Source organism: Phasianus colchicus, chromosome 21 (assembly GCF_987193195.1).
Source record: "Phasianus colchicus chromosome 21, bPhaCol1.hap1.1, whole genome shotgun sequence".
NCBI lineage: Eukaryota > Metazoa > Chordata > Aves > Galliformes > Phasianidae > Phasianus > Phasianus colchicus.
The window spans coordinates 6518893-6531244 of NC_143456.1; the positions used below are offsets into that span (position 1 = coordinate 6518893).

General features: G+C 63.4%; 2 protein-coding genes and 1 long non-coding RNA gene across 3 annotated transcripts; 1 reads left to right on the plus strand and 2 right to left on the minus strand.

Moving 5' to 3' along the window:
* Positions 1 to 1509: 1509 nt before the first annotated feature.
* Positions 1510 to 8653, minus strand: SPAG5 (sperm associated antigen 5). Its single transcript, XM_031591689.2, has 24 exons — positions 8433 to 8653; positions 8104 to 8193; positions 6562 to 7850; positions 6289 to 6481; positions 6033 to 6152; positions 5867 to 5959; positions 5643 to 5777; positions 5436 to 5555; positions 5242 to 5334; positions 5028 to 5162; positions 4790 to 4883; positions 4614 to 4707; positions 4419 to 4488; positions 4023 to 4156; positions 3556 to 3721; positions 3295 to 3478; positions 3115 to 3186; positions 2914 to 3037; positions 2565 to 2676; positions 2330 to 2410; positions 2088 to 2231; positions 1919 to 1993; positions 1764 to 1844; positions 1510 to 1678 (listed from the first exon to the last, which is right to left on the minus strand). Exons 1-24 carry the CDS (start codon positions 8490 to 8492, stop codon positions 1580 to 1582), a joined length of 3858 nt encoding a protein of 1285 aa, XP_031447549.2. The 5' UTR covers positions 8493 to 8653; the 3' UTR covers positions 1510 to 1579.
* A 175-nt stretch (positions 8654 to 8828) lies between these two features.
* Positions 8829 to 12061, minus strand: RSKR (ribosomal protein S6 kinase related). The gene is made up of 12 exons (XM_031591354.2): positions 11994 to 12061; positions 11714 to 11905; positions 11125 to 11208; positions 10979 to 11047; positions 10821 to 10890; positions 9951 to 10058; positions 9819 to 9859; positions 9698 to 9725; positions 9483 to 9572; positions 9325 to 9413; positions 9131 to 9241; positions 8829 to 9053 (listed from the first exon to the last, which is right to left on the minus strand). The coding sequence occupies exons 1-12, from the start codon at positions 12033 to 12035 to the stop codon at positions 8829 to 8831; spliced, it is 1149 nt and encodes a 382-aa protein (XP_031447214.2). The 5' UTR covers positions 12036 to 12061.
* Positions 10805 to 11719, plus strand: LOC149915315 (uncharacterized). Its single transcript, XR_016459256.1, has 3 exons — positions 10805 to 10912; positions 11012 to 11292; positions 11524 to 11719. It is a non-coding gene; the product is annotated as an uncharacterized LOC149915315 (long non-coding RNA).
* Positions 12062 to 12352: the final 291 nt, after the last annotated feature.

Below are 12352 nucleotides of genomic sequence, written 5' to 3' on the forward strand. Positions count from 1 at the left end.
CCCCGCCCCGCCGCAGCGGTGGCACTTCTCTCCCCCCCCCGCCCCCAAAGCGTGTGTCCCCCTCCCACGTGTTGCTCTCGGGGTCCCCGAAGCGATCGGTTATGACTGAAGACCCCCCTGTGCCGCCCCGCTTTGCCGTCGGGGATCCCCCTTCCCACTGGGATGGGGAGGCAGCAGTGCCACCGCCGTGTCACTTCCTCATGTGTTCGGGGAAGTGACAAAGCATATCACCCGCGGGACAGGGCCCCACTGTCACACCCTGCTGCTGTAAGGGACCCTTCCCCCCAAGGCAAAGACCCCCTTCTGGCATTCATACCACGGATGGGACACCCAGAGACCCCCCCGTTGCCATTGTGGGGCACACCTGAGCCACTCTCTACCACTATTAGGGATCCTGCTGTGGACCCCCCCCCCAGCACAGGGACCTTTTGTGCCACTCACACCATGGGATGGGAGCCCCACACCACCCCCTTACCACGGATGTGCCACTCTATTGCCACTCTCTGCCGCTGTAAGTGGTGCTGAGACCCCTCTGCCCCCTACCCATAAGGCAAAGACCCCCCCTGTGCCACTCACCCCATGGGATGGGAGCCCCCACACCACCCCCTTGCCACTCCTAGGGACCCCCCTGTGCCACCCACATCCTCATGCAAGGACCCCCCGTACTCCCCCAGTCCCACAGAGCCTCAGCACAGCACGGGAGCCCCGCACAGAGCAGCCCCTGCCCCTCAGGTCCCAGCAGAGCCGCCCCAAACCGGCACAGGGACAATAGCAATGTCCCCACTCGCCCCACGGGATGGCTGCCAGGGCTGAGTGCTGCTGAATCCCCGCCGTAAAAGGAGGGCTCAGCACTGGTGTGGCCCTAATCCAGAGCAGGCAGCGCATGCTCCCCCCTCCCTGCCCTCCCCCATCATCATCATCATCATCCCGAAGCTGGGCACACCCCACCCCATAGATCCATGGGTCACATCCACTCCCACAGCAGCAGGGTCACAGCCGCTGCAGTGCCACCCACACAGGCAGTAAATACAGGCGTGGGTCAATGAGGGCAAAGGAAGGTGACCCCAAGTGCCTGCAGGACGTGAAAAATCAGAGCGCTGCACTTGTTGGAGTGCTGCTATTTTGGGCTGCGGGGGGGGGGGGGAGGAGGGGCACAGGGAGCATCTCTGGGGTTGGGAATGGCAGATCCTGTGGGAGATGCTCGATGTAGGGAAAGAGGAAGCCTTATGGGATTTCCACCCCCCCCTCCTCCCCCCGAGGAGTTAGACATCTCCATGCAACAGGTCGGGGGGGGGGGCAGGATGCAGCCTCCCATCCCCTCTCTGTACGTCCCAAAGCAGGAGGGAGGGGGGGAAATCTAGGCCAGGAGGAGGAGCGGGGGCCCTGGGGAGGGAAGCTGGGTCAGACGGGGTGGGAGCTTTGGGAACACGGAGCCTTATTGAGAGCAGCACCAGGGGGGAAAGCACAGCTCCAGGGGGTGGGGGAGGCAGGGGGTGTCCCCAGGCAGGGTGAATGTCAACACAAACTTTATTCAATAAATAATGCCGGTGTTAAGAATGGCAACGTTTCACACTGTGGGTTACAGCAGAGCTGGAGATTTATCACTGTTTGGCTTCAACCCCAGATGCTGCAGGAGGGCACTGAGCTCTGGGGGCACCTCGGGGATGGACAGCAGGACCTGGGAACAGGAACAGGGTTAGGAGATTTGAGGTGCTGTTGCAGCTCCCAGAGGGATGGGAGCAAAGCTGCCGGGACCACCTCACCTCCTTCACTTTCTCCTGCAGCTCCTCATGGCTCCGCAGCATCTTCTGTGCGTGGCTGAGCCTCAGCTCCAACCCTCGCACCTGCAATGGGGTGAGGCCATAAGGACACAGCCCTAAGGATAGGGAGCACCAGAGCGTCCCCCCCTACCCCATACCTGCTCCAGGTAATTCCCTGACACCACCACATTCTCATCCTCCTTCTCCAGCAGCAGCAAGCGCAGCTTATCCACCTGCAAGTGCAGCAAGGATGGGTGCCCTGCACTCCTACCTGCACCAAGGGGCTGCAGGAGGACCTGGCCCCACAACCCTGACCTCCACACCCACCTCCTGCCGCAGCAGGACGCGCTCCTGCACGTGGGCTGAGACCCCCTTGGCCTCCTGTCCTCTCATCTCCTCCCACAGCACCTTGGCTTCGGTCTCTGCACGCTGCAGCGAGCGCTTCAGCTGGGTCACCTCCTCCTTCAGCCTCTGCAAAGGGAGCCAGCGGGGCAGTGAGGGGGGTCCCGTTGCTGTTGCCCCCCCCCACCAGGGTGTGGGTCACCACCCTGCTGCAGCCCTGCACGCACCATCACCTCCCCGCTCTTGTCAATGAGTTGCAGCACCTTCGCTTCCTGCTGTTTCACAACGTCCTGCAGCTCCTTCTCGTCCTGCAGGGTCAGAGAGTGGGGTCAGGCTGTGCCCCCCCCACACACCCCAATGGTACCCTCGCATTTGAGGTCACCCAGATCCTACTGACCCAGATCCCAGCCCAACCCAGTTCAGCTCCGCCCTGGCCCAGTTCTGGGATGGGGGGGGGCTCACCTGCAGCTTGCCCTGCAGCACCTTGTTCAGTTTGGCAATGGTGGCAGCCTGTGTGTCCATCCGCTCCTGGCTCTCAGTTGTCACTTTCTCCAGCTGAAGCTGCAGGTCAGAGCTGGATGGGGGGAGGGAGAGGGGACACAACGGGGCTGAGCAGGTAGAAAATCACAGTGCATCAAAACCCCTCATATCAGTGTCTCCAGTTGGGAAGGTCAACCCGTACCCACCAGCTCACTTTGGAGCAGCAGCAGGGCAAAAGGAAGAGCCCATGCCCCCATTACCAAATTCCATGTGAGCCCCTTCCCCCCCCTCCCCCCCCAAACCTCCCCAGTGCAGCCCCCCCTGGACTCACATCTCTGCCTGCAGCGCCCTGAACTTGCTCTGCTCCAACTGCTGGATGCGGGAGTTCAGCACAGAGAGGTCAGACACTACAGCCCTCAGCTCAGCTGCCTGCTCCATCAGACCATCCTCGGGCTCTGCGGGCGGGGGGCTGCTCAGCAGGGTGGTGGTGGGGGACTCGCTGGGGACGTGAGGGGCAGGGACAGTGTGATACCTGGGGGCTTCGGTGTGGACACAGCCCTATCCCTGGCAGATAGGCTCTCACCTCCAGTGCCTTCATCACCATCTGCAAAAGGGCAGAGTGCATGGGGAGGAGTCCAGGATGAGACTCCCCCCCCTACAGCCTGGGGGGTCTAAGACCAGCCCCACAACCTGGGGACCCCCAAAGCCTCACCTCTTCCTGACACGGCCTTCAAAACACTGCCTACAAAGGACCCCCTGGCATGGTGTGGTGTGTGGCAGGCGGGTGTGCGGCACACGGGGGTCCAAGCACTGCTGCGAGGGGTCCAGGGCCCTCGGGGGGTCCTCCAGCCTGGGGTCCAGGACTTGCTCCTCGATGGGACCTTGTCATCATCATCCTATGGGAAGGAGGGGATGTAGTGCTGGGGGTGCTCCGATGGCACGTGCGCCCTCTGCCCCCATAAAAGGGTCCCACCTGCTGAAGCAGGGCAGCTCGCAGGCAGTCAGCCAGCTCCTGCAGCCTCGCCTTGCTCTCAGCAATGCCTGCTGAACACCAGGACACCCTGTCCCTCTTGAGCTGCAGGTCCTGCAGCTCCGCCTTGGTGCTCTCCAGCTCCTTTTGCAAGGCAGCTCGTTCCTCCCTGCAGGGGGGAAAACAATGCGAACAACTCATCCCAACCCTGAGGCAGGACAGGTTGGGACGGGACTTGATTTTCTTTGAGGCTTTTCTCCAACCTCAACGACCCTACATTCCCACCACGACCACCTCCACCCATGCCCCAAAGGGTACAAAACCTGCACTACTGAGTTCCCCAACCTGAATTACTGCTCTCAGCCGGAGCTGCTTTGCCTAAAGCTGTGCCCCCCTCCCCCCATGCACGCAATGGGACTGTTTGCCCAACCCCAAGGGCTCAAGTAGCAAGAGTAAGCACAAAGCCATACTGCAGGCCCTGGTGGGCTTCCAGCAGCTCCTCGTGCTGCAGGCTGCGCTCCTGCAGCTCAGACAGCGTGGATTGCAGCTTGGCTTCCACCTCCATCAGCTGCCTGCGGGACATACGGTTCTCCTGGTCCAGAAACTGCAGGATAGGGTTAGAAGGAGGGGGACAACACACACAGCCATGAACACCCCCTGCACGATCCCATTTAATCAAGCCCCCCAAAAGCATGGGACATACACGACACACACACACAGCTGGGGGAATTATCCCGAGCATCACTGTGCGTGCAGCCCTACGTGCGGGCTGTCAGAGCTGCGGGCTGCTGGCTCTGCTGGCTGGCTGCCACCTACCAGTAGGGACATGTGACACCGTGCCACGTGCCATGCGCCCTGGCTCTTACCTCCCGGCACTCCGCTGCTTCCTGCAGCTCCCGGCGCTCCCGCTGCAGAGCATCCCTCTCCTTGGTCAGCCTGATGCCAAGGGATGGATGGGGATAAGCCATGGAGGTGGGGGGGAAACACCCCAAGAGATGGGGCTGGGGGTGTTGAGAGGGGATTTGATGGAGTAGGGCGAGGTGCCAGGGGTGCAGACCCACCGGTTCATCTTCTCCTTCTGCTCCTCGTAGTCCTGCTGCAGTGCGTCCTGCTCCTGCTGCAGGCTGGCCAGCTGCTTCATCACTGTGCTCAGGTCTGTAGGGGAAGAACCGTGAGCACGGAGACACACCACACTCCGCTGCCACCTCCCTACTATGCCCTTCCCCCTCCCCACTACCTGTGCTGAGGCGTGAGTTGGTGACTGCCAGCTGCTCCCCCTGGGCCACCGCATCCTGCAGAGCCTCCAGGGTCTCCTCCAGCTGCTGGGACACCTGCAGAGATGTGGGGTTAACCTAGAATATCCCGCACTCCAGAGAGGATTCATGTTCTCCATTCCCCATGTCCTCCATAGGACAGCCCCCACAAATCCCCTTCCATATCTGGAATCACTGAGGTGCACCGTGTGGCCCCATTACCTCCTTCTTGGCTTGGAGGGCTTCCTCCACCCGTTGCAGCGCAGCATCCCGCTCCTGCAGGCAGCTGTGCAGCTTGGTGGGGACGTCCCGCAGCGCAGTCATGCAGCGAGACACCAGGGCACGCACCTGCTCCCTCTACAAAGGGACAGGACAGCCCCAGGGTGAGCTGAGTGCTGGTGACATGGGTGGCACCCGGTGTTGGGACAGCCCTCACCTCTCCATCCAGCGCTCCTCGCTCTTCCTGGAGGTTGGCAAAGGTCACGTCTATGAATTCCCAGAAAGGTTGAGCCTCTGCAGCCAGGGACACCTAGAGGAGAGGAAAGCAGGGAGTGTTCCCAGGGGGGTTGCTTGGAGCACAGCCCTAAGCCAGGGCTACGAACCCTGCAGGGTGTGGAGGACAGGCCATACCTGCTGCTGCACAGCAGCTGCCAGCAGCGTGCTCAGCTCCTGCTGCAGCTCCAGGCTCTGCGTGCGGGCACCAATCTGGGCAGCAGCATGGGAACGGAACGCCTCCAGGAAACCATCGCTCTGCAAAAAGGGGTGGCACAGCTCAGGGCACAACACCCCCCCCATCCCTGGGTGGGGACAGCAGTGTCCCCATGTGGGACACATTACCTCCTGCTTAGCACAGAGGGCTTCATCCGCTTGTTGCTGTGCAGCATCCCGTTCCTGCAGGCAACTCTGCAGCTTGGTGGGGACAGCGCGCAGCACCGCCTCGCACCGGGACACCATGGCACACACCTGCAGCCGCTGCAAAGGAACAGCAGCCCTCCTCCAGCTGCCATCTGCCACCTCCCTCACCCACATCCCCAGAGCCACCTCTGTGCCCCTGCTCTCACCTCCTGCTCCAGCGCTGCATGGTCATTCTTCATGCCCTGCAGAGCGGTGTCTGCAACATCCCACAGCGCACGGCGCTGCCCAGTCCATGCATCCTGAGGAAGGGATGATGAGGACACCGATGGCACTGGGGATGGCAGTGCCCAAATCCCATCCACCCCAACGCACCATTGCCTCTGCTGCTCGCATCAGCTGCTGTGCCAGCTCCTGCTCTGCTCCACGCTGCCGCTGCACAGCCTGCGCCTTCCTCTGCAGCTCCACGTAGAGGCCGTGGTAAATTCCCTCCTCCTAAAAGCAGGGCAGGATGTGTGCCCCAAAAGCACTTCCACACCAGCACTCCAACCCCGTGCCATGCACCACGCTGATCCCAAGCCCTTCCTGCACGCAGTGGGATGCAGCTCTGCAGGAGGGGACGCTCACTCACCCCCTGGGGTCGGGTGACATCAGTCTGGGTGTGTGCATCCCTCTGCCCTGCTGGCCCCACAGCAGGGAGTGGGCGCTGGCAGTCCTGCCAGTCACGCAGCTGCAGTGAGAGGGCCTCAATGATGATCAGGGTGCTCTCCAGCCGCCCCTCCAGCTCTGCTCGTGGCAGCGAACGCAGCTGCTCCCGGGGACAGCTGTGGACAGAGGGAACCCTGGTTGTTGGGAATGGGACACGGCATGGGAGCCCATCCCCATACCCAGCAGGGACACGTACTGCCAGAGCAGAGAGTCGGTCTCAGCAGCGCTGTCCTTGGCACCAGCAGGCATGGAGGTGCCAGCACTCCTCTCCTCCGGGGTCATGGCGGTGCCCATAGATACAGTGAGCACTGGGGTGACACTGGTGCCCATAGCCACAGTGGGCACTGGGGTGATACTGGTGCCCATACAAATGGTGGGCACTGGGGTGACACTGGTGCCAATGGATCCAGTGGGTACTGGGGTGACATTGGTGCCAATGGACCCAGTGGATACTGGGGTGACACTGGTGCCTGTGGCCATGGTTGGCACTGGGGTGATGCTGCTCCCCACAGGTACAGTGGACACTGGGGTTACGGTGGTACCCATAGATATAGTGGGCACTGGGGTGACACCAGAACTGACAGCTGCAGTAGGCACTGGGGTGACATTGGTGCCAGCATCCCGCCACGACACAGACAGGGGGAGGCTGTGCCGCAGGGACTCCAGCAGGGATGAGGCAGGGAGGGTCTTCTCCAGCCACACCAGTGGCATTACCCAGGACACAGCCCCCAAGGATGGCTCAGACAAAGACACCGGGGTGGCTGCCACTGCTGACTCTACAGGCTCTGACTCCACTGCCTCCATCTGGGGGGAGCACTGCTCTGGTGTGGCAGAGCTGGGGGATCCAGCCACCCCCAAGGTGCTGTGATGTGGAGGAGTACCCACATCCCCATTCTCAGCCAAAGGTTGGGAAGCCACGGGGCTGCAGGAGAGATCAGGGGGAGCCGCTCGCCACCTGCGGAATGGAGTGTCCTGTGGGGTGGAGGTGCCTGGGGGGCCTGGGGAGGGGCTGCCAGGGGTGTCCAGGGTGCAGGGCCCCATGGAGGTGCTGCCATCAGGATCAGGAGTACGCAGCTCCAAAGGAGTGCTGCTGGGGTGGTCTGGAGAGGGAGGCAGTGGGGGGAGAAGGCTGGGGGAGAATGGGAAGGGCACTGGGGCACTGCCATGGGGCTCTTGGGGGGCCCTGCTGGGGGTCTCTGGGGGGCTGTCCTCTTGGGGAGCATCATCTGGGGGCACCAGGGTGTCAGGTCCTGAGGTGGAATCACCTGGGGGCTCTGGGGCATCTGTAACAAGGGTGGCATGGCCAGAGGGCTCCAAAAAGCTGATGGGGCCCGGGGTGGCACTGCCCAAGGGCTTTAAGGGGGTCTTCAGGGGGCTGAGGTCAGCGCTGCAGGGGGAGCACGGGACAGCAGTGCGGGGGAGCCCAGGGGCAATGCGGCCAGGGGGGCACCGGGAGCAGGGCACAGGAGTGCTGCCATCGTGGTCCTAGAGAATGGAGGGCAGAGGAATCAGGGCAGCCCCACGCCCTACCCCCGTACCTCCGTACCCCCACCTACTTCCTCCAGTGCCCCATACCCCCCACAGACCCTATAACTGTCCTCTAGCCCATCCCCACACCCATATCCCACTCTCTAAACTTCACAATCTACCCCCCCATACCCTGAACTCCCCCCAGGTGCCCCCCAGCTCCCGTACGCTCCTTCCCTTCCCATCCTCCCCCTTTCCCCCCCGCACCGACCTTGAGCCGCAAGCGGCGGAGCAGCGGGGTGATGTTGGTACGCTCCGCTCCCTGCTGCAGCCGCAGCTCCTGCAGGGGCCGCCGTTGTGCCTGGGAAACGGGCACCGGGAGGGGGAGGGGGGGTCAGCACCGGAACCACCCCACCACCCCCCCCCGGCACGGACCGAACGGCGCAGCATCCAACCCTCCAACCGCCCCTAGAAACGCTACAGGGACCCCCAGCCACCCAGCGGAGCCGCCCCTACTGTCCACCGGACACTTGGTTCGGTAAATAGCGGCTACGGGACCGGGACCCCCGACACCAACCCCCCCCCGTTCCCCGCACTCACGGCATTGCCGCGCACTCCCCGCATAGCCGCGCTCCCGCCGCGCCGCTCCCCGCCGCCCATTTGAAAACGACGCGCCGCTCTGATTGGCCCCGCACTGGGGGCGGGGCTACGTCTTTTGTGGGCGTGGTTTACGCACGATGTGGGCGTGGCTTCTCAACGACCACGCCCACCTCCGCGGGAATTGGCGGCGTGCTGCGCAGCGCGGAGCTGGAAGGTTTGCGTTGGGTGCGGGGGGGCTCAGCTTTGTACGTTGCCCCCAGCCCCGCAGGAGACACCCACAGCATTACCGTCGGGTCTGGGTTTATTGTTCCCGTGGGAAGAGGTACAGAGGGAAGGGGGGTGTCCCTGAGTGGTGCGGGGGTCCCTCCGTGGTGCGGGGGTTCCTCCAGCGGAGGCTCAGCCAGGCCATGGCCGGTTCGGGGGGGCGGCAGTGAGGTCGCAGTCGAAGTCGTCAAAGGTGTCGGGATCGGGCAGAGGCTGCTCGCTGGGGCGTGGGGCCACAGCCAAGGCAACCGGGTCCTTTTGCAGCAGCTCGGCGTCGAAGGGCAGCCCCCGGAAAAAAGGGTGGCTCTGGAAGTGGTGGAGGTAACGCAGGCGGCGAAGGGGGTTGTGGCACAGCAGCTGGCAACAGAGGGAGGGCGGTGAGCAATGAGGGGGGACAGCACTGGGGACACTCAGCCCAAGGGTTGGGGGGTTACCTCAGCCAGCAGTCGGCCCAGTGCAGGGCTGAGCGCAGGGGGGCTCGCATAGCTGCTCTCTTTGACATGCTCCAGCATGGCCACGTGGTCCCTCGCTGGTGGCACTGGAAACTGAGGGGAGGGGGGGGGGGCAAGGAGCAGGCTTAGGGACTCCATGCGGTACCCTAAGCCCATCATCACCCCACAGTGCTCACCTCCCCGCTGGCCAAGGCGAAGAGCAGCACACCCAGGGACCACCAGTCAGCTGCGTGGCTGTAGGGACCCCCACTCAGCACCTCTGGGGCTGCAGGGATGAGGAGATGAATGGGGTGTCTCCACCCATCCCCCCTCAACCCCCATGCTGTCCCCTTACCCATGTACTGCAGAGTGCCACAGATGGTGTGTGCCCGCTCACCGCAGCGCAGGTGTCGGGAGAGGCCAAAGTCAGCGAGTTTGAGATGCCCTGGGGGGCAAAACAGTGCAAGAGGAGGGGCCCATGGAGGGGGTGACACCATGCACAGGGTGACCCTGTGGACGGGTTGTCCCCATCCACAGGATGTCCCCACATCAATGCCACCAGGCCCTCACCTCTCTCATCCAGGAGGATGTTTTCCATCTGAAATAAAACAAGCTCTGCGGTAGGTCCTCCATGCCAGGGGATGCAGAGACCCACCGTGCCTTTTTGTTCCCCCTCCTCGCTATCACTCACCTTCACATCTCTGTGCACAATGCCCAGGTCGTGGAGGTACACTGGGGACAAGATGGAGCTGTCAGAGATGGGATGTCCCCTCCTTACACCGTGCCCATTGCCACCCTTGGGGGGGGCTGAGTCCCCACTCACCCAGCACCAGGATCAGCTCGGCAGCAAACAGGCGGACGGTGGCCTCGGTGAAGCGCCCAGCAGCACGCCACAGGGCGTGCAGGTCCCCAGTGCTGCAGTAGGTGCACACTGCCAGGATGGGTCACACCACTCTTACCCAGGGCCACGCAGGCACCAAGGTGGAGCTGTATAGGTGGGGAGGTGGCACAAGGACTGGGATCTTCTGGGCACCAAAGCCATTTGGGCGCAGGGAGCTTGCAAGCACTGTGCCCAAAGTGATACAGGCACCAGGGATACACAGACCCTGTGGCCACATGGGCACCAAGATAGCACAAGCACTGCAAATGTTGCATGAAAGCAACACAAACATCACATACATGTGGGCATGAAAGTAGCATGAGAACTGTGGCTACATAGGCATGAAGGGGGCACAACAGTGGACATGTGGGCTCGAAAGTGGCACATGTACTGTGACTACACAGTCATGAAAGAGGCACAAGTGCTGTGGCCGTATGGGCATGAAGGTGACACAAGGACATGCCCACTTGCACTGCAAGCACATGGTCACAAAGATGGCACAAGCACTGTGGCTACACGGGCACCAAGGTGACACGACCCCTGGGGCTCACAGACCTGCACAAACCCTATGGGCACAGCAGTGGCACAGAGCCACCAGAGGTGTGACAATGGCACGGTGGCCTTTTTCCCCATTGTCCCATTGCTGTCCCTGCAGTAGGTGAGGGCTGGGAGGCTGCAGCCCAGCACTGAGTCCCCGCGGGCAGCGTGCAGAACGTGCAGGGGGGGGGAAACACGTGTGCAGGCAGTGGGAACACGTGCACAGGCAGAGCAAGGGGGGGGCTGGGGGGAGCCTGCGGGCAGATGGTCACTCACTGATGAAGAGGTGGCGCTGGCCCTGCCAGCTGTCCCCAAGGCCGTGGACAAACGGGTGCCTGACCTGTCTCTGGGGATACAAAGCGGAGAGGGTGAGCAGCCCCTGGGATGGGGGGATCCCTCATTGTGCCCCATCCCCCCCCCTTCTCTCCCCTAACCTGGATGCTGACTTCTTCCTTGCACTGCTTAAGGGTGTCACGGCGCAGCACCTCCACTTTGGGCATGACCTGGAAGAGGGATGTCAGGATGGGGGGGGGGTTCCCTGGGACGGCATGGAACCCCCAGGCCATGGGGCAGCACCCACCTTCACGGCGCAGACCTTCTCTCGCCCGCAGTCCAAGACTTTTAGGATGGTACCGAAGGAGCCTTTGGCAACCAAGCCCAGGATCTGGGAGGAGGAGGGGGGACAGGAGCTGTACACCCTATGGAATGATGAGGAGTACATCCCCCCAGGGTGTGGGGTCCTGCGTGGGTGAGTGACAACAAGGCAGGCGGAGGAGGAGGGGGGGAGGAAATAAGGTCTTTGAGGCACGCAGTAGGGCACACGGGGGGACATAGAAGATGGGGACACGAAGGATGGGGACATCTCAGTGTGGGGCACACGGGGCGCAGAGGGAACGCACGGGGGGGACCCAGACGGAAGGAGAAAGGGACTCGGTGAGACGGTCGCGGACTGCTGTAAGGATGCACGGGGACCTCGTAGGGAGCGCAGAGACCTCGCTGAAAGGCACCGACCGCACGGGGACCCGAACAGGACGCTCGGAGATCCCGGTAGGATATAAACAGAGCAGGCACGGAGCGCGAGGGGACCCGTCGGGAGACACACGGGACGCGCGGACTCCCCGGTGAAGCAGAAGGATTCCCCGGTGCGCTGCATCTGTCCCCGACGGCACCTTGAGCTGCTGCTGCCGAGCGGAGGGGCGAACGGGGAACTCCGGCAGGAAGAGCGAGACGAGCTGCGGCAGCGGCCACCCCGGGAACGGCGGCTCCTCGGCGGCCACAGCGAGTCCCGGTACCGGCACCGGCCCCTGGACCGACCCGCTCCGGCGGAGCAGCGCCCGCACCCACGACCCCACGGCTCGGCCCTACGGAACCGGGTGCAAACCGTCAGCGAGCCGGGGTCAGACACCGGATAGGGGGACGCGGGGACGCCGTCGGGGCCACCTCACGCACCTGGGGGGGCCCCGGGCCGGACCCGCTGCTGGCTGCTCCCATCGCGCTGCCGCCCGGCCCGGCCCCGTTAATCGCCGCCTTACATAACCTCGCCCCGCCCCGCCCCGCCCCGACCCCCCCCCCGGCACCGGGGCTCCATGCGGTACCCACCCCCCATCCGCACCGGGCAGCAGGCACGAACTCCGAGCCCCCCCCATCCCAGCCCCCGGTAGGAACTGGGGGTGCTCCCATCCGTTCCCCCCCCTTCCTTCCTTCGGGGCAACTTCCAAATTAACAGGGTGAAAGGGTCAGTGCACCCCCCCCCAGCCCCATAAAGCTCCAGGCAGCGGGGTCATGCAGGAGCTGGATGAGGGCTGGGG